Raw genomic sequence first — 21522 nt, forward strand, 5'->3', positions numbered from 1 at the left:
TTGAGTTGGTGTTGTACTGATGATTACGTGTACCCTTAATTATTTTGAGCCGTGTATACCTTTATGCACAAGCCATATGTACCTGTTTCCATATTCAGAACAGAAATGTGTGGGAAAATGCCTTTGCATTGCATGAAAATATGTCCTGACTTTCCAAAATAATTTTCTAGGCTTACGTGGTAAGTTTATGGTTTGGAGTTAGAGTACATTTCTGGTTTAGGTTTAGGGTTACGAATGAAGATTAGGCTTAGTTTTGGGCATAAATTCCATCCAACCAGCTCTAATCCCACCGCTGGGCTAAAATAGCATTGCAGGACGGTTTGTATTTGAGAGAGTGTTCAGCAGACCAGGGGACTTTCCACCAGCCTTGGATATGGAAAGCTCTTTAGGACTCGCTGTGCTAGTTATGGACCCAAAATGTCTTCTATTGTATTGTGTGAAATGTCTTCTAACTGGAAGTTCAATATTTGACATGTCTCCATGCTTTGGCTATGATTTTGAATCTAGCTATATGGGCTTTATAGTTTGTGGAGGTTTTGCATAGGTTAACTATAGGTTGTGTACACATTGTGAATAGGAAAATAGTGATTCAGTGTTGGTTTGTAAGTTGGTTAGTTAAGTAAACTTTGAGAGGTACGGTAGTGACAGGTTTGCCACATTGGCTGGGCCTTGCAATTAATTTACTTGATTTAACTAAATTTGCATTGCTCATAGAAATGTGTTTGGCTAGCAAAAATAGCTTGCAATGTTGTCAAGTGAACCTTCTGTGTTTATAGGCTAACGCTAGTGTTTCTCAAAGCAGGTCCACCACGGGCTACTGCCTGCAGGCGTCGGATTTAGGTCCGTCTGAGTGAATGTAATCGAATGGCGTGAGGTCAAATCATTTGTGTAAATGTCAGAAGGTGCAGAAGCAGGTTGACATAGCTTCTTGGAAGGTCAATGAACCTGTTACTGTCATGTGGACTCAGATGGTTTATGGTTGCTGCCTAAATGCCTCCTTGTTTACTAGTACACTAGCAGTCCCTGCTGTACAAGGATTAGGGCGCTGTTTGGAATGCACCCTGAGTCCATCTCTGGTTCGAGGGATTTCACACTGGATCTTATGACTGCGCGAGGATACAGTGGGAAACTAGTAAACAAAGGAGCCACTGTGTACTGAATGTAAATCTGTTTGGACCCCAATTACTACTTCTGCTAAGATGATATCAAGCATGTTCAGAGACACATACTAATATTAATTGGATAAGTCGCAATGTTTCAGGTATATACGTTTGATTGGTCTGTTTTGAATACAACTCATAATTTAAACAGAAAAACACACAGCAAGATAATTTTCATTCAATACTAGTGTGCAACTACATCGCAGCCTTTATAGAACGCATGATTGGCTTTAATTGTTGACACTGTGAAGTCAACCCTTTTTAAAGAACCAATTAGGCCAGCTCTGTCTAGCCCAGGCAGGCAGGAAGTCCATAAAAGGTCATCTGAGGATTTGGGTGGATGGATTAGTTGTGGAATGTCATTGGGGAGGGGGGTTATGGAGGTGGACAACTAGCCGTAATGAATGAGAACGGACAACTAGGGAATTCTGGTGCACAATTTCATTAACACTTGGTCGCCTTCCCAAACATAAACCTATTCCCTACTAAGTGCTGAGCAAATTGTGTTACCTACGCAAATGGGCTACCATTTAGGGACGCAGGCTGTGTGATATCAAAAGCCACATAGACCAGCAGACTGGTAGGAGAATGCTGACTCCACTGACCACAAAAGAAACCAGCTATGAGAAGATCTGGAGTTCAAACTGCGGTCTTTAGAGTGGAAAACCAGTCTGATGGTTGGGCTATGAACCATACCGAATTATGAGCTCTTCCTTATTGGTTCACATATACTGCAAAACAAAGGACTCTGTCATTTTGGACTGCACATGTCTAGTTGAAGTGGCAGATTGCACAGGTTAATACAGATGTACTTAATAGTTTGAGGAAGTGTAGGTTGCTATTTTCTTTGGGGGGTGGGGGGGGGTACTGAGGAGTAGGTGGTCTAAAGCTGGAAGCATTCTTAAGCAGAGACTGGAAAACATTAATTGGGAAGTTAGAGCAGAGACTGTAAAACACTACTTGGGAAGTTGCTTCTATTTTTGCCGAAATGTGCACATTTCCTTGGCACGGCACGGCTATATCCTCAGTGTCCGTGTTTGCCATAACAGGTCTTTGATAGAAGCGGTGATTATTGTTAACCATCGTAATTCATTTCAATCACCATGTCTCAGAGCTGTTCTCTGCCTCCACTTGTCTATCTGAAATGAAGACACAGTGTAACGTAAGGCCAGAGGTTTAGATCATGGGATCTCAATCTAAGGGGCCTACTTCAAAAATGGCCCATCATTGTTGCAATTGGGGGTGGTAAAATAATTGAGTGATAGTATCTTTATTTAAAAAAAAAAGCTATAATCACGTATGAATCTGCAAAGTTTCAGGCAAGCTCATTTTTCTAAAGCAAGCTATAAAAAACCAGAGGAAGATACGTGTGGACACTCAGAATACACACATACACGCACACATAACAGATTTTTATCTTAACCGACAGCACATGTCGGGACGATTCTTTGAAATGACTGTTGTTGGATATCCTGAATACAGGTCATCTTTCCTGGAACATACTGTAGTCAGACAAATGCTGTTGCTGTGGCTTGAGCAATGAAGACATTTTGAATGAGAATTAGTTCAATGCCAGGGAGTGTAACAAAACCTCACAGATCAAACAGCTTTACATGTGACAAAGCTCAACAGAGACAGCCTCAAAAAACAATTTTTGAATTAAAACAAGAATAATGGAATTAATTGTTCATTCATCTGTAAATCAAGTGAAAACACAACCTGTTTTCAGTGAACAATAGAATCATTCTTTGAAATAACATTGATTTGCTAATGATGTTCAGACTGGATGTGTTTTATGAAATACTTCCTGGATTGTCATTATCGTTATCGGAGTTGCAGTACGATCGTTCATTCGTGTCCACAGTCTGATGCTGGTTCACTTTTCAGTGTCACAAGTTTACTCCCATTTTTTATTTTGTAAGACAACGGTGGCTTGGAAAGGTATTAAGAACTCCACATTTTGTTGTGTTATAGAATTCATTCAGAATTGATTAAAGATTGTGTTTGTGCCAAAATACCCCATAAAAACATGTTCATAGACATTTGGGAATATATATTTAAAATCATTAATTCAAATATGTTATGTATATAAGTGTTCAGACCATTTATTCAGTACTTTATAGAAGTTCCTTTGGCATCGATCACAACTTCTAGTTTTCTTGGGTATGCCTTTACCAGCTTTGCACACCTGGATTTGGATATCTTCCATACTTCCTTGTAGATTCTCTAAAACACTGTCAGATTGGATGGGGAAAATCGGTTAACTGCAATGTTCTGGTCTCCCCACAGATGTTCAATGGGTTTCATGTTCAGGCTTTGGCTGGGCCACTCAAGTACATTCACAGACTTGTCTTAAAGTCACTCCAGCATTGTCTTGGTTGTGTGCTTCAGGACTTCTCTGTATTTGCTTCCTTTACATAACCTTGACCTATCTACCAGTCACTCTCACTGTGAAGCATCCCCATAGCATAATGCTGCCACCACTATGCGTCAAACTACTGTGCTCCTGGGAACTTTCCCGTGGTCTATGCCTTGACACAAATCTTTCTCATAGGTCTGCAGAGATTCCTTGGACTTATTGACTTAGTTTTTGCTTTGACATGCACTGTGAATTGTGGGACATTATAAAGATAGGTGTGTGCCCTTCTAAAACATGTCCAATCATTTAAATTTGCCACAGGTTTTGTTCTAGAGACATTTTAAAAATGATCAAAGGACAGTGCCACTGAGCTCAATTTGTATTGTCACGGTAAAGAGTCTGAATACTTCAATTTCAGTTTTATTCATTTTCAATAAATAAGGAAACATTTATAAATACATGTTTTATTGTTCTTATTGGGGCATTGTTTGAAGATTGAATGGGAAATGGTAGATAGTTTATCATCTTTTATGTCTAAAACAACGAAACAAAAAATAGGAAAGTGAAAGTGTCTGAATACTATCCGATGGCACTGTAACATGGAACCATTTGAAAACTGCTGAAACACTGTGATTATCCTTGACTGTTGTAAGTTTACCACAGCGTTCATAGCTAACCAAACCGCTCTGACGTTCATAGCTAACTAAACCACACACAGTGGAATTTACTGTAGGTCTGTACCCAATCCCAAGCCGGGGTCAAATAGTGGTCAACTCGTGGTCGACGTGTCTAACAGCATGTTGGTAGTCATAATCAGGGGTTGAACTGTGGTTTTCACATCTGCAGCAACCACAGGAAAGAGTTTTAGCTGGGACAGGAAGTGTCTTTTCTTTGATAGTGGAATGCCAAATTGAAGGTCTGCCAGTGAGAGGTTGAGGGTGTGTGTGGTGAAGATAGAGAAGAGAATAACCTCTGAAGCTAACCCAGTGGAGAGCCTACAGATGCGTTGCCTTCATTTAATCATCTCGTTGTTGCAAACGTGTTGCATACACAAGGCTTTTTACGTTTCTCATTATCTCTTTATAATCTGGGACTTGGTTAACCCTAACAGGAAATGTATCGACTTTTACAAAGTAATGCTGTTATTATAAAATGTTGCATTTCCCGTGACTGCAGGATTACTTTCTTCTCTATCAAACTGAGATACGCTGTTAGTCCACTTGCAACAATCGCATTGAACAATCTTATGGGTCTCGGACATTTCACTCCATTTTGCCGAATCCTGTGTGGCTACTCTGAAACGCTGACAAGTTTCCATAGTAGCCTCATAGTCTGTCAACATAAATCGACACGCATAAATAATTAAATTCCACTCTTGCATAATTCAAATTCCGTTTAAGCTAGCCAGCAGTCCCCATGGTTTCAGATGACACATCAACTGGAAGGGACCCTGTATGCAACCTCGTCCGCACGGGCCATACATATGAAGGACTACGTCCATTGCAAGTTATGAGAATATTACAACACGTTTGTGTTTCCCCGGCGTGGCGCCTTATCCCATGTCTAGTGCACAACTTTTGACCAGGGCCTTAGGGAAACCAAACGAAAACTGTATACATTCACTGCACTACGTAGTTGGAACCATCCAGGCTATGGCCGGCGGAAGGTGAGTGCTGCTGGGACGGAAGGTGAGTACGAGCCAGGTCAGCCTCGCGGTGGGATTCCCACCGTAGCTGACACCTCCCTTCCACACAACACATCTGAGACGATGACTGATTCTGTGCATGGCTCGGGATCATGGCTCGGGATCATGGCTCGGGATCATGGCTCGGGATCATGGCTCGGGATCATGGCTCGGGATCATGGCTCGGGATCATGGCTCGGGATCATGGCTCGGGATCATGGCTCGGGATCATGGCTCGGGATCATGGCTCGGGATCATGGCTCGGGATCATGGCTCGGGATCATGGCTCGGGATCATGGCTCGGGATGGCCGGTCTGTTGTTAGATTGGATGGGAAGGCGGGTACACAGTGCTGACTGGCACGGACTGACACACGGAGTGGTTTTTGATGGATATCGTCCGTTCAATTCTGTTCACATCGCTGTTGCTGTTTGATGACCGTCTGCCCATCCTCAATCTCTCCCTTTCCCTGCTTCTACCTTCCCTGCTTCTCTCTCCCTCTCTCCCTCTCCCGTTCTCCCCCCCCCTTCCATCAGTCCTTACAGGGAATGTTGTCATCCCTCCATTCTGAGCTTGACATTCAGAGGTACTTGCTGAAAATCCAATTGCCCCATACAGTTAGTCTGCCTTTTATCTTATCCGCACCGTGCCTGGACGTGTGAATACTGTATGTCTGCATCCCAATTGATGTGTGTGTGTGTGTGTGGGGGGGGGGGTATAATACATGCAGTGTAGGTGTGTATGATAATCTCTTCTGCCGCCCGCCTTTGCTCGCCTGACGTTGCTCGTGTGCACGGCCAAAAACCCCGCACACCCAAACGACTGCCCGCCGCCCGGCCTACGCTCACCATCACCTTTCAGAGGGCTGTTTGTGCGTGTTTGTGCGGCGTGTGCGCACGCTGATGGTTGCGTCTGTCTGACCCGTCCGTGTTAGTCACACCGTCGCCCAGGCGCGGACCGCGTTGCAACACCAGCAGGCTTCTAAACGAGCTCCCCGGCCTCGATCACTCGGCCAGACCCACGGGAGCGGCTGCCCGGTGGACTCCACGGCGGACTCACTGATTCGCACGACAGGTCCACCCCTCGGTTGCTGTGTGTAACTTGGACAAGATCCCTTACGGAGGAAATCGTGCGCACTGGAGTTCTTCTTATTTCTTTCTGCACCCGCGGGCCGGTTAGAAGTGCATGGTTGTATGCCTGTTAACCTTTCACAAAAGAGTGGCTAAGCGTGTCTAGATGAAAATGTATTCTGTTATGTGATAAAAAGCTTAGGGAGAATTGAGTTTTTTTTTTTTTAAGAACTGCGGCGTGGAAAATATAAGAGCTTGTGCGTCTGTGACATAACAAAGAGGATTTGTGTTTGTGGGCAATCTTCGCTCGGGCAAACAATTGACCCCAGAATGAAATGTGTGACTGTAATGTTAAATTGCTAAATAGCACTGTGTTTTTCGCTGTGTTAACATTGTAGTTAGAAAGCTTCTCCTTCTCTGAATAAATACGTAACTCAACAAAGCTGTTGTGTGGTTCAGGAATGCTGTGTTTTAATGGAAAAAAGTGCCCCATAACTCAGGATAATTGTTTCAGTTTGTGTTTTATGTAGAGTTGCAAAATTCTAGCACCCTAATTTCCCAAATATCTGTAGAACCTAGACATTTTGGGAAAGTTACCAGAATCTTTTCAACCCTGTTAATGCAAACGCCAATAACCCCTGACACTGACCGCTGTATTTCTCCGTGTCTCCCCCGCCTCCAGAGCAGAAGCCCGAAGCACGGCCCAAGTAGCCCCAGTGTAGGGGAGGCCGAGCACCTCTCCCTGGCCTCGCTGGACTCCCTGGAAACCATGTCTGAGGCCGACGCCCCCACGGCCTTCACCAGAGGCAGCCGCTCCCGAGCCAGCCTGCCCGTGGTTCGCTCCACCAACCAAACGCGGGATCGTTCACTGGGTACGGTAGCTTACCCAAACCGCCGTCGGGCACCCGAATGTGTAATCCCAACAGCCCTTTCACAACTCGCTCTCTCTTAAAAACACACACACACACACACAGCAAAGAATAGTTTTGCAATTGCACATTAACATTTGATTGATGTCTGTTTTTATTTTTCATTGTATCCCTCCACACGAACAAAGCTTTTGCAGTAGCTTTGAAGCCGATTCGGGCGTTCTCTCCGACTGGTTAGGGTTAATCGTTAGGTTTGAGGAAGTCAAGGCTGTTTAACATCAAGCAGTCTTTCTGTGTAACTGTCACCGATGATGGCTGACTGGACTTAGGGCCCTGCCTCTTACAATGTCTGATGTTGTCGTATCAATATGTGATTTCCTAAATTGAACTTTTTGGGACCTATTTTCCTTAAACCGTAGCCTGTATCTGAACTCAACATTAACTACTCAAACCAACCCTAAACCAAACCGCTGTCTCCTTTTGTTGTGGGGGCTGGCAAAATGTCAAATGTTATCCAATTTGCAATGGGTAACTGTACCAGTATGCACATCTGGTTCTAAAATGTACAGTAATGGACGTACACAAACAAACAGCTTGCCCTCTCTTCTCTCCTATGCCTTCTTGGAGCAAGCTTTAATTATAATGAATTGTCTTAGAACAGAGAGCTTAAAGAAGCCTTCCACAGTGCGCCGTGCTGTTTAGCAAAACCGCACACATATGCGAGTGCACGAACACGCGCAGACGTAGCCAGTCAGCTAAATTTGCTGACCTCGACGGAGAGAAACCCAGGGGCCCGTATTTCGCATTGTCTCAATGTGTAGTCAACCTTAGAGCCTGCAACTGCACAATTGAATTGAAGGTACTTTGAAAATGTAGCCAGAGCTCATTTCTTGGTTTGTGACATCGGGGTGAATAATAGTTGTTTCATTTCTTTCGGAGTTGTTTACATTCTGCTAACACGCCCCCTTTGAACAACGTGAAAATGGAACGGAACAGCAGGATGTCATTTGGCACGGTTCTCTGTGCCAGAGGTGGCCTCTTGCTCGGATTGGGCTGCTGAATTGCAGACTTTGTAGCCTACATAAACATCTCCTGGAATATACTACCGCAGACACACACGCGTGTGTATACACACACACACACACACACACACACACACAGCACGACCCATATGCCAGCAGCTACGCCGTGAGGTGGTGAAGGGGGGTGGGGAAATGAGAACACATTACCCAGCATTCCTCTGGTGGCCCTCCCACAGGGAGTTGGGTGAAGTCTGATCTTGGGTCAGTTCTGAATTTCCCCCCACTGAAGGCTGAAGTTGGGATTAGGGCAGGGAAAGTCTTCCTAGATCTGTACCCAAGGGAGAGTTTACCACAGACCCCCCACACATTTGTGTCCCCAGAGTCGTCTGGTCTTCCTTAAGAGCCAGACTAAAGTACTGCCCTCATTCAGAGGGCTTCTTAGCGCCTGACTGGAGCTCCAGTGGCCGACATCTTCAAGTTACTCCATTCAAGTGAGTTTCTGTATTCTGTTCTTGTTACTAAGTAGTCCTACAACATTATTTATACTATGGTATAGTATCAGTCGTTTTGGGAGATGGGTCAGCGAAATCTTTATTGCTGTGTTTGCGTTTGCGTGTTTTTGAAGTGATTTACCGTTATTTAAAGTGATTGGATTCTACTTGGAGATACATAAAAGCATTCTTGAATAGGAACTGACAGTCAGAAAGTACTGGACCTTGGAAACTGAATTTGCATCCCTCTGTTCCCTTTAAAGTGCGCTACTTTTGACCAGAAGCCCATACGTCTCTGTTCAAAAATAGTTGACTTATAAGGGAATAGGGTTAAATTTGGGAGGCATCCAAGGTCTGTTCTCCGTCTATTTGCTGTGCGGCCGTGCCATTTGGTTCTGATTTAGAGGGAAATCAGACAGTGAACGACCACATACAGCCTTGCAATTTAATTCAGCGCTGGAAACCTTTGGAAGTCTCTGGAGCTATTCAAGTTTGGTTTTAAATGGAATGTTAAATCGCATGTGTCATAGCATGTGTCCCAATTGGCACCTACTGTATGTTCTGTGTAGTTCCTGTGGGTCATGAAAATAGTGTAGAATAAAGGGAGAGACATTTGGCTGACCAATCATGGAGCATGCATTCTATTTCAACCCTGATGAATACCTACAAAACAGACACTAAGGAACAACAATCTGATTAATTAACATACAGTTAACATACAGTTAAAACAATACTAGACTCAACAGTTTGGTACTAGGGATGAGATCTATGAAAAGTTTTGCCTGCATGGAGTGGGAGTCTGCTTTCAATATAAGTGAAAAATGAAAATGGGCGAAAATGTAGGTTCCAGGTTCCAGACAGTGATGATTTGGGCCATTTACAGGGTCTTTCATCTTAACAAAAAGCCAGATTTGTTGCTGTGAATGTAACATTACTCCAGGGATGAGTTCACAAACTGACTTTGTTAACTTGTTACAAGAAAGCGTAGCGGCACAGATGCATGTCACATGGAGGTGCTCAGTACTTTTATTCCCCCAAATTCAGGCCACTAGGGTCTGCTGTGTTACATTACTGGAAACATCTGGTGGTTTTTACTTGTCCTCTCCTGTTACTGGGCTGCTTTACGTTAGGTGGACACCTTCTGTATTTTTCAGTACATACCTGAACCAGGGTTGAGCAGGGATCATCTGGGAGATGGTTATCATCTGGGAGATGGTTATCATCTGGGAGATTGTTATCATCGGGGAGATGGTTATCATCGGGGAGATGGTTATCATCGGGGAGATGGTTATCATCGGGGAGATGGTTATCATCGGGGAGATGGTTATCATCTGGGAGATGGTTATCATCGGTGAGATGGTTATCATCGGTGAGATGGTGAGGCATTGACTGGAAAAAAACAACCAGAGTCAAGTTCAGGCGTCTTAGTTTGCACTGTCCTGTATGAACATATAACAATTTTAAGTGTTACAGTTGTCTAACTCAGAGTGGTTGAAAATGTACGTTTTGCCTGTGGGCAAGGTGGTGCTCTGTGTGATGGTGTGTACTGGATGACATATGTCTTGGTGAATTACAGTAGAGATGACACACCCAGAGTTCGAAGGTTCAGGCGCTGGTCTGTTTGATGCATTTGCTGATGATCTGTAGCCCATCCACCCACTACTCACAGCCACACCCCTCTGTACATTCCACAACCTCACCCACTACTCACAGCCACACCCCTCTGTACATTCCACAACCTCACCCACTACTCACAGCTACACCCCTCTGTCCATTCCACAACCTCACCCACTACTCACAGCCACACCCCTCTGTCCATTCCACCTCCCACCCGCTACTCACAGCCACACCCCTCTGTCCATTCCACCTCTCACCCACTACTCACAGCCACACCCCTCTGTCCATTCCACCTCTCACCCGCTACTCACAGCCACACCCCTCTGTCCATTTCACCTCTCACCCGCTACTCACAGCCACACCCCTCTGTCCATTTCACCTCCCACCCGCTACTCACAGCCACACCCCTCTGTCCACTTCACCTCCCACCCGCTACTCACAGCCACACCCCTCTGTCCATTTCACCTCCCACCCGTTACTCACAGCCACACCCCTCTGTCCATTCCACCTCCCACCCTCAACACTCACCCACACCCCCTCTCTCTACCACTCCCGCCCACAACACACTGCCACACCCATCTCTTTACCCCTCCCACCCTCAACACTCACCCACACCCCCTATCTCTACCACTCCCGCCCACAACACACTGCCACACCCATCTCTTTACCCCTCCCAATAACCTCATATGCACGTGCATTTACGGATCCGCCCATGTGCACAGTCAACAAATTGCACGCTCACCACTGTTACAATATCACCACAATCTCAATTCCCCACCAGTGCAGAAAAGATGGCTTCTGTGCTTCCCAAATTAGCAAGGCACTTTGTACAACCCCAGGCGGGCTCCAGTACACAGTCATTCTTTCCTTAATGACTCCCTCTCTTCCCCAGGCGTTCTGTACCTGCAGTACGGCGATGACACACAGCAAATCCGGATGCCTAACGAGATCACTAGCGGGGACACCATCAGGGCTCTGTTTGTGAGTGCCTTCCCCCAGCAGCTGACCATGAAGATGCTGGAGTCTCCCAGCGTGGCCATCTATGTCAAGGATGACCTGAGGAACATGTACTACGAGCTCACCGATGTCAGGTATGTGTGTGTGTGTGTGTGTGTATGTGAGTCTGTTGCTACTCTATATTGCCAGACGGGGTCGTGGAACAGGGGTTTCCTTGACGTTGTATTACCTTAGTCTTGCTCCAGTATGTTTTCCCAGGTCCTACCCAGCCCCCCCCCCCTCCCCAGGCCCCGCCTCCCCAGCCCCCCCCCATCCCAAGGCCCCCCATCCCCCCCTCGTTAGCTTCTTCCTGTCTAATGAGCTCAACCGGCAGAGAAAATGAGCTCACTCGGCACAGGACGTGACCCGTCTGAAAACAGGCGGCACATCCACTTCCTCCCCGTTTCCTAGGGAAGAGCTATGTGCGGTACACTACGCTCTACAGAGTTATATTAATAGAGGATCCTTTAGGGTTTCTTCACATTGAAATGCCTAGAAATATATCAAGGCAAAAGGTTAACATGTGCCTGAATGAACTCCTTTTAATGGTTCCTCGAGGAAACATTTTGAAGAAACGAACCCCTCGAACATGTACACAAAGTCTACTTTGAGTGGTATTTTGACAAACATTTGGAAACGCAATTATTTTAAGAAACTCATGAGAACTTTTTTCGAGTGTATGTGAGGAGACTCCCATTGTTGTGGACCCATCAGATTCACCACCACAACAGACCCTAAGGGGTGGTCAACTGGACCTGGCTAAAGGAGGTCCACCCCATAGAGCACCATTTGGGTGGCAGGCGTTGTGTCAGAACCTCCTCATCCTGTGATTTTGCTCCTGCGTGATGAAGGAGGCAAGTGGGATTCGCACTGGGTGGGTCTTTGTGTGTTTTGACATGTTTTCTGGCTGCTTAGTTGGCAGGACAAAAGGATTTGAAAAGAACCCGTAAGCGGTCTTCTATTTTTCTTTCTTTCTCCCAGAGCCTCTTATTTAAATGAGTGAGGGCACTTGAGCCAAAGTGACACTCCCTTACTGGAAAAAAAACCTACATTCATTATTTACTGAACCACATGTGAAGTATTCCAAAAACATGTTTTCCTGTGACCTCAATGTGAAGTGGATGTAAAACAAGGCATTGAGAGACGTGCTGTGATGAGGAGCGTGGAAGTGTGGAAACGTGATCACCAGATCCTGTGTTCACAGTGGCTATTTGGCCTTGCATGTCTAGTGAAGAAGTTAGGCAATTAAAATTAAAGCAAGTTTGTTTTCTTGACAGTGAATGACGAGCAGGAATGTCAAGTCCCAGACGTGTCACTCGTCCTTTAAGTGCATTCAGTCTTTAAAACAAACAGGCAAAAATGAAGCTTTGATAAATCAATGTGTCCAAAAAGGATTGTATACATCTGTGATGAGGGCTTCTTGCCCAAACAGTCACGTCACCAATTACCCACAGCCAGTTCGCCCACTTCTTGGAACAGTAGATGTGTTTATGGTATACAACGCTTCATGAAATCTGTACCCTTGCAAATGCCCAAGACAACGATACGACAGTTTACTACTAGTTTAGTGGCCATAATCTTTATAGTTGTATTTGTATTTCGGTATTTCAAGCATCCAGCGAACCGTTCAGTTCGACTTTATTTTGAAAGCTTATTTTGAAAATACAAGTCTTTCCAACTCAATGTCTTTCTTGTGGTGGAGTGACGTCTAATATGGGACTTTGTCCTCTCCTATTTTTTTTCCTATCAGTGCAGTAAAAGTTGTCACATGGTCATTCTCGCAGGCTGGTACATCATTAGTTCAGATCACAGGAGTGCTAAGTTCCACAGAACACTGGCTTAGACAGGAGACCAGACGTAGCTGGGTTGATTTATTTGAGGAAGATTTTTCACGCCGCTGAATACGCTTCGGGCCCGTCGGACACTTTCTGACAACTTTACGATGGCTCAGTACAGCCAGTTCACCGGGGAACGGATCATGTACAACTTAGCCATGACCGAGTACACACCCATGTCCGTGTATAGGAGACCCATTTCTGGGCGGGATAGGCCGCTGTCAGACAGTGATATCATCTGGAATCCTCATTTAGCTCGAGATGCTTTTCCCTCTCTTCACAGGAATATCACAGACCACTCCTGCCTGAAAGTGTACCACAAGGACCCAGCACAGGCCTTCAGCCACGGGCCTCGACCCACCAACGGGGACACAAGGGTGAGTACGGACCCAGACCAGGAGCCTCTGAACTGGGATACAAAGCCAGATGAGACCAGGATCTAACATCAAACTAGCGGGGTCCGTTTATGGTAGGGCGAACATGCTAGCCGATGAGAAACCTGTATAGTTCAGGTCTTCCTTATTACATTCCTGTAAAGAAGAAAAGAGTACAATTACTAAGTCCACACCTGCAATGTAAAAACAGTAAAAATAAGAGACTATTTAATGACAGATATTATCGTAGGCAGCATAACGGCCGTTTCCACGGAAACCGCACCAGTGGGGAAAAGTCCAGTGTAGTTAGTCTAATGTTAAAATAACAGGGTTATGGGGCCCTGATAATCCAAGTTCTTCCTCCTTTCTTCCACTCCTGTCCTGTCCTCCTCCCACATCCTCCCTCCTCGGGCAACCCCCTCTCTAATCTTCTCTCCCCCTCCTACAGTCCCTCCTTCTCGGGGTAGAGGAATGCCCCCCCCCCAACACCTTCCCCACCTCCTCCCTTAATCTGTTCACGGGGTTCTCTCTGTTCTCCGTGCCTAATTTCGGAGCGGTCGAGGATGCCTGGAGAGTGCCATAGCTTGGCTTGCTGAAGGGAATTGAAGTCCATTCACTGGGCTTTTTCCTCGTCCATTCTTCTCGAAATCTCTCGCTAATCTATTCTTTTTTGGTTTTCCGCCGATGTTACGTAACTAAAGCCAAAGATGCCTGATTCTGCTTGTGTTCTTCCCCAAATCCTTTCTGGTCAACAGAGCTCTGTCCTCCCCAATCATTCTGGAGGCTTTATCTATCTAGGCGAGGGTAGTATCCGAGTGGATTGCCGTGCAGAACAGTTTGCAGCACACAGACATTTGCAAACCTGAGACCTCACCCTAACCATAACCTCAACATAACCCTGTCCTTAAACTCAATGACATTTATTTTTAAACTTAAACAAGCCCTAAAGCCTAAATCTAATCAGTAATGCCTTAACCTAACACTGACCATAATTGGAACTCAAGTGTAACTTTTTGCCTTTTTAAAAATGGGGACTACAGAAATGTCCCTGTTTGTCAACTTCTTCTGAGTCGGCCACAGTTTGGGGAAATATTTGTCTTCATTTCATAATGAAGTCAGATACAAACCAATACCAAACACAATAGCCCTATTAAGTAGCTTTGATTTTTAAACCTAGGGATTCATTTTGATTTATTCTCTTGATCAAAGTCGGCGTCAAGCAGCCTTTATTACCCATGATTACATTGTATTATTTGATTCATTTGACATAAACACACAGAGCACAAAGGAGATGCCACTATTTCTAAAACAACAACTGTGTGCCAGGTGGAAAACTGAAGAAATAACGATTCAGAAAAAACTATTCTGTTGATTGTCTTACAAGTAGACAAAGTGCGTAAGGAACACTGCAACCTAGTTCAAATGAGCTGTCTTATCTGTTTTATTAATGTCTATCCCTCAGGAGCAACTCAGACACCGTGTCTGCTCCCTAGACTACACAACTACTCCAGTTGGGCTTTGGGCATTGCGTCTCACACACATACACACACACATGCACATTTGCATATTTTCTTCTGGTCAGGTTGTCTGTCTCTTTAAATGGGAGTGTAGAGAAACAACATCAGACTATGGACTTTGATCCTATCACAGCCAACATCTGAGAAAATCAAACAATAACAACGCGGGTGAATATGGTGTTCACCGGAAATGTTGGTAACCTGGGTAAACCTAACGAAACAGGCTGTGAAAAGATGTCATTTTTGCATACCAGCTTGAACAAAATACCTTAAAATAAAAAAAAAATGGTCATTAAGAAATTAATATTATTATAATTATACAAAAATAGGCATGTCATATTTATTGGCACCTTTTAAAAACCTCATAAACAAAATCAAATTGATTCGATCCAATTAAGATTAGACTTTTTAAAGATTGGAATCTTTGGAAACTCTTAAGCAGTCGTCCTTGACTGGGGTATAAATATGAGGTGACCTTTTTAGGATACTTGGCAATAGGTTAGCAACGACTCAGAAAAGTATGATAATGTCTGGAAAATGTATAAATTAGATGATAATAAAATACATATCATATACATGTATTATAATTTAATAATATATATTGTATTTCCGAAACCTGTCGGCCTCTACAGGAGGCTAAACTTAAATCGTTATTGGCTCTTCCAGCAGGACAAAAATACCTGTATGTAAAGTGGATACAGTGTCTGTATAAAGGGCTACAGTATCTTTATAAAGGGATACAGTATCTGCATAGTATTCCAAAATCTAAAGTCGATATTCGTAGCGGCTGGTCTGCCAGTACTCCGCTTTGATTTGATGAATGAATCGAATTTGTTCAACATTGATCCATGACCATGTTGTTTCTGTGATATAGTGCATAATGACTGCAAAACTGAGAGTAGTTGTTTTTACGGCGTTGAACTATTAGCGTATGGTTGGCTTCAGTGCACAGACTGGGCAGTCATACAAATCGCGTGCACACAAACACTTATCACACACAAACACACCCCATTCATGCACGCACACACTTACACACACAAGGTAAACTCTCTTTATTCTTGACAGATGTGCAGCTAAGAGTGTGCTTTTTCTAAAACATCCGAGACAAAGGAGCCTTTCTGAAGCCTACTTGCGTTAGCTGGCTCCGCTAATTGTAAAACCAAATGCCTGGCATTCTAGGAAGAGGGCAAACACAACAAACCAGAGGATGCTCCCACCTGTTATTTGGTTTGGTAAGAGTGGGAGAACGCTGCTCTTGGGGTCAGTAGTGTTCAAACGTCTCTAAATAAATGTTTACACGCACACACGTTGCAGTTCTGCCACATTTTCCATTTGTTTGCATTTTCCAAATGTGTTGGGGGTTTAAATAGATTATTGGGCTTAAATACATTAGCGGTAGCCAAGCTAATAGTGACCGTTTGCCCGGTACATTTGTGCATCGGCTAATCAGCAGGCTTACAGGCAGACTGAACCGGCTGTTTCATTCTCATCTAGGAATTGTAACAGTGGTGACTCAAATAAAGCACACAATTTCCACTGCACATGAGCCACTTATGCCTGCCAGTCAAGTAGCCAATTTGTATTTAATTCCAGGTAATTTTTTGAACAGAGCCGGAAAAAAGCAAAAGACTGTATTATTATCTGTGCAGTTTTTCAGTATGCTTAATGGAGAGACCAGAGTTGGTGATTGAGAGTTCTGAGTTATAAGTCAGAGTTATTGACCTAAAGGTTAGAGTTATGAGACAGTTTGCGACTGAGAATTCCTACTGGTGTAGGTATTTGTTTTTATCTTCATTTTCAGTCATTCTTAATTTGTCTTACTCAAGGGCAAATAGACAGAGAATGTTTGTCTTTTGTTCCATAGGGAATAGGATTGAACGTGTTCATCTAATACCAGTATATATATAAATGTTGTGGGTAGCTTGACACTGATAAACCACGGTTACACTGTGGTAAAATAGAGTATTGGTCTTCACATGCTAGCCTCAAATAAAGACATCCTCCTTCCTGCTTCTAGGTTTTAACAACCACACCATTGTTCAGTTTAGGCGTGAGTCAGATGTTAAAGCTGTAAGAACAGGTAAAGGAATCAAAATGTAATCTAGATGAGAATTTTTAAGATTCAATATTTTCCCAAAGTCTTATCAGTGAATATGCATTACTAAAAGTGTTTAGATATGTATGAAGTACAAATGTGTTTACTGAATGCTTCTTTCTAGAAGTGTAAAGTGACAGGAAGCACAATGGGTGGTGTGTCACGGCTGATGTCTGCGATAGAGGTGAAAAGAATCAAAAGCTAAAAGCATGTGTCATCGAGACAAAGACTCAAGTCTGGGCCAGATCCAGAGCAATCGAAGAAAAAACCCACGGGTGATTAGTGAAAACACACTCCCCGTAAACAATGTTTTGTTACTCTGGCCAGGAATCTTCTATTTAAAGATATGGAACAAAATGTCCTAAAAACGTACGGAAAGCCTAAACTGCTAAGTGCAATCGCTTACTGTCAGAGTTGAAAAAGGAGGACAACCCAAACCAAATGTTTTCACACTTGGAAATGCTCAATGTTAAAAAACGATTTCTCTCCTGGTTTGATGGGACAATTGTTTTCTTTGGTGGGCAGGACCTAGTAATATATACACATCCTAACAAAGGAAAAGCTGCAAGTATGAAGCCAAGCAAAGCTGTTTCACTCTGCCTCTGATGGTTTGCCAATCCGAAACACGTATTACCTGAAGTGTGCAATTCCTTTCATCCTCTTTCAAGACCACTTTGAATTCATTCTCAGGACCTTATAAGGCGTGAGGTCCGGGTCTGTCCGCAGACATATGAAACGGTGCCCTCAATAAATAAATAAACACATCTCAACAATGTGAGGTGATTCATAGCTCATGTGGACCGTTTAAAGCGCTCTCCGTCCACGCTGCCTCCTTAAGGTTCTCATTATAGGGACAGCATGTCTGGGAGGATCTCATGAAGTCAGCTAAGTCCCGATTCATGTAAGCGCAACATCAGGCTATTGGAGTCCCAACAGATCCACCTCCACAGAAATCTGAACATGAAAGAGTTCCGATGGAGAAACAATGAACGTATTGTGTGTCAATTTCTTTCCACTGCAAGTCCTGTGATGACCTAATAAGGCTGTTTGTTGTTACGACAACGGGCGATACAATGGCCAGCGCTCAGGCAGAGAGGAATACAAACTGTCTTGACTTCAGGGACAACTCGTGGTCATTTGTGGGGAGTCACCACGTGAATATTTCATCAAAGAAGTGGGAGATGAAAGTGGTTTGTGAAGTATGAACCGGCCAAATGCGCTGAGAGAGTAGCCGAAGATTGACAATGTACAGAAACATCTCCAACTGCTACTCTTTTGGCCGTGTGTACAAAACAGTATAGAGAGCATAATATGGGAATTGTCCGTATTGACAATACACAAGTTATTTAACTGCGTTGCTTGTAAACAAATATGACGTATACAGTACAATGGCTTGCGGCTTTTAAGCTATAGTAACACCAGGCTTCAGTAACAGATTGCGGAAGGGCTGTGTCGATTTAGATCAGATAATTACGTCAAAGTAAAGACTATTCATTCGCCAAAACAGGTGGCTGCGCCACGAAAACCACAAACCCACAGCAAGTAGTGTGTACGGAAGTAGGATACCTTCCGTCCTGGCAATGAGTTAGACGTGCATTCCTGTGTGAAAAGGCCCTTACGTACTCCACAGCCTCTGTTTCTAACACCGTTGATCTCAGAATATCTCCAGTCATGCTTCTCCTAGCACAGTGATTGCTAGAATAAAATTAGTCACGTTGTTTTAAGGTCCACGGGAACTCTGGTTTGGTTTCGCAGGCAGTCGTTGCAGTTGACCTGTTTTTCCGCCTGTTTAAAAGGGCTGCGCCAAATGCTTGAATCTGAATCTATCAGCTCCTTCTTTCCTGTTCTGTTAGCGTTTTCACATTGGGGCTGTTTTAATAAGGCACACTTATGAATTGAGCTAATAAGCTTGCATGAACCCTAAAGAAACAGATGGCAATCACCTATCTTAAGAAAGAACTATGCCACGGCTTATCTGATGGGATTTGAAAAGAAAAATACCCAGAAATTGTTTTTTAAAATGTGTATTAAGGATATTTGTTTTCATTTTCCTCGTATTTTTGAAGCCTGCTATGTGGAGTGTCTGTGAAATGTTACTAAAATATTGATAGTGGAAAAGCAACCCTGGGGTTTTGGAATAACTTAAGATTGACAGTTTTTTTGTCACTCTGAAAAAGCGCTGATGTGCTGATCTATTCTGATCTATTCTATGTGGTTGACACATACTGGCCTGGATTGAAAGTAGTTGTTCGCGTCCCAAGTGGGACCATTCACCCTTTTAAAGTTGGCTACTTTTGACCAATATCATGTTGGTCCTGGTGGAATGTAGTTTACTACAAGGATCTGTGGTGTGTTTTGGGAGGGGGCTCGCTTAAAAACTGCAGGCTGTATATGAAACTAACTCGCTAGTTCCATTTCCATGAAACGTCTCTGTCTCCTGAGTAGACTCATGTGAAAACTTAGGGATGAAACAATTTGGTGTTTAACGTTTTCCGTCTCCCTTCCAGATGCACAGAGAGATGTATGTTGGCCGTGACGGGCAGCACCCACTCCGTCATCCCCCGATGGGCCCCCCTCTGCACCCACACATGCAGGTCCCCATGTCCCCGCCCACCACCCACTCCATGCCCCCCTCGCCCTCACGGATCCCCTTCGGCCAGCGCCAGGGCCCCGCTCCCTGCAGCGCCACCATGCCCCGGGAGCGCGTCGCCAACGCCACGCCTCCCGCTCGCTCCGCGTCGCCGTGCCCTAGCGCCATCCTGGAGAGGCGCGACGTCAAGCCAGACGAGGACGTGGGCGGGAAGGCCCACAGCCTGGCGAGGGGCGGTGAGGGGCTGTACGCCGACCCGTACCTCCTTCACAACGACCTGAGGATGGGTCACGCCCCGCCTGGGGACATGGTGGACCACGGCAGCCTGGCCGGCTACCACCGCGCCTCCATCCGCTCCGCGGGCTCCTACAGCGGGCCCAGCCCAACGGAGGCCATGGACCAGCCGACGCTGTACCGCCAGAAGTCCAGGAAGTACGGAGATAGCCAGCTGCCCACGCTGGGCTCCAAGACCCCGCCCCCATCGCCCCACAGGATGGCCGAGGTGAGGATGATTGACATCCACGTGGTGCCCAACCCTCACGGGGGCGTGCCGCTGGAGCGGGCCTCGCCCATTCGCCAGTCCTTCCGGAAGGAGGAAGCCATCAAAGGCAGGGGCAACATGTCTCCGGTTGTCCCAGACCTCCAAGGTCACGGACCTATCCCGGCGGCCAGCGACCCCCAGACACGGTAAGCCAGCCAATCCCGGGGGACCGGAGGGTGGGAGGTTTGGCAAGGGGGACAATGAAAGGGCATGCGACCGCATGGGAGCATGGATAAACTAACACGCTGCCCTTGCACCTTCGGCTGCTTTGTATTCATCCCAGCGCAGGCTGTTTAATAATCCCCACTGCAGAGCTGAGATGTCGTGCTCTCACACACACACATACATTCACAGTGCGCATTCATAACACACTGAAGTCAGGGATTGCCTGTGTGTGGTTCGGCTAGATTAGGTCGGGTTTGTGTGTGCGAGCCTCTGTTTGGAGGAACAGCTTATTCCTAGTCCTTGGTAAAACCGAGGAGTGGCGACTGTTGAAGAGAGTTGGTTTACTCAGTGAAAAGCAGGCCACTGCAATAATGGAAAAGCGCCTCAGACTGTATATTATCATTAGGTATCCCTCTGTTTCAAAAACACTCTGTCTGCATTCCCGTTTAGATCGTGTAAACCCACGCTCTCCGGCCCCCTTTTTTCGACGGCTGTTTCAACTCGGCTGGTCCTGCTTGAACAAAGGGCAGAACTCACAAACACAGGCGAGGGCACCGGGGGACATTCCCCGGCCATACCATCATAGGTGGTTTCAGAGAAATGGATTTGGCCCAGGGGCAACGGGAGCTGTTCTGTGCACCACTCGGGGGGGAAAACCAAAGAAAACATTGACCGGGTTGCTTGGATAAGGAAACGGCAGAATCAGTGGAACAGATCTGTAGGACCACCTGCATGGCACGAACACCATGTCCACGTTCCCAACTGGCGCCAGAAACCCTTGGCAGTGCACTACTTTTGACCGTAAAACGAACAGGTCTCTAGTTGAAAGAAGTGCCCCTACTTGGCCACAGGGTGCCATTTAGGACAAACCATTTCAAGACAAACCATCTTAAGGGAACCAGGGGTCAGGGAATGAACTTCAAGGGGGACAAGGAATTTTTGTACTTCACACATAAAACAATAGTATCGCCCAGTCAGGTCCTTGTATCGCCCAGTCAGGTCCTGTTATGCTCTTTCACAGCATTGCTGCCTTCAAGCGGGACTTGGCTTGGACACTCATAGGCTGTTACGTTCAGGTAGAGGCCTTTATAAGGGCCATTACAAAGCCTGCTGTATACACAGCAGTTACAAGAATAAC

The 21522-nt window shown here is 45.2% G+C and overlaps 1 protein-coding gene across 17 annotated transcripts in view; it reads left to right on the forward strand.

Moving 5' to 3' along the window:
• Nucleotides 1-21522, forward strand: part of si:ch211-285f17.1 (sickle tail protein homolog) — a 157916-nt gene that overhangs the window by 111166 nt on the left and 25228 nt on the right. For 15 of the 17 annotated variants that reach the window (XM_020041741.2, XM_010899448.5, XM_010899450.5 and 12 more), the window contains 4 exons: nucleotides 6955-7144; nucleotides 11164-11362; nucleotides 13386-13479; nucleotides 19596-20365. In XM_020041741.2, coding sequence (XP_019897300.2) covers nucleotides 6955-7144; nucleotides 11164-11362; nucleotides 13386-13479; nucleotides 19596-20365 — 1253 coding nt within the window. Of the gene's footprint in view, nucleotides 1-5311; nucleotides 5820-6954; nucleotides 7145-8574; nucleotides 8655-11163; nucleotides 11363-13385; nucleotides 13480-19595; nucleotides 20366-21522 lie in introns of those variants that run through there. The other 2 variants (XM_020041742.3, XM_020041743.2) reach the window with 2 other exon arrangements.

The sequence above is a fragment of the Esox lucius genome, chromosome 21 (genome assembly GCF_011004845.1).
Source record: "Esox lucius isolate fEsoLuc1 chromosome 21, fEsoLuc1.pri, whole genome shotgun sequence".
Classification (NCBI taxonomy): Eukaryota; Metazoa; Chordata; class Actinopteri; order Esociformes; family Esocidae; genus Esox; species Esox lucius.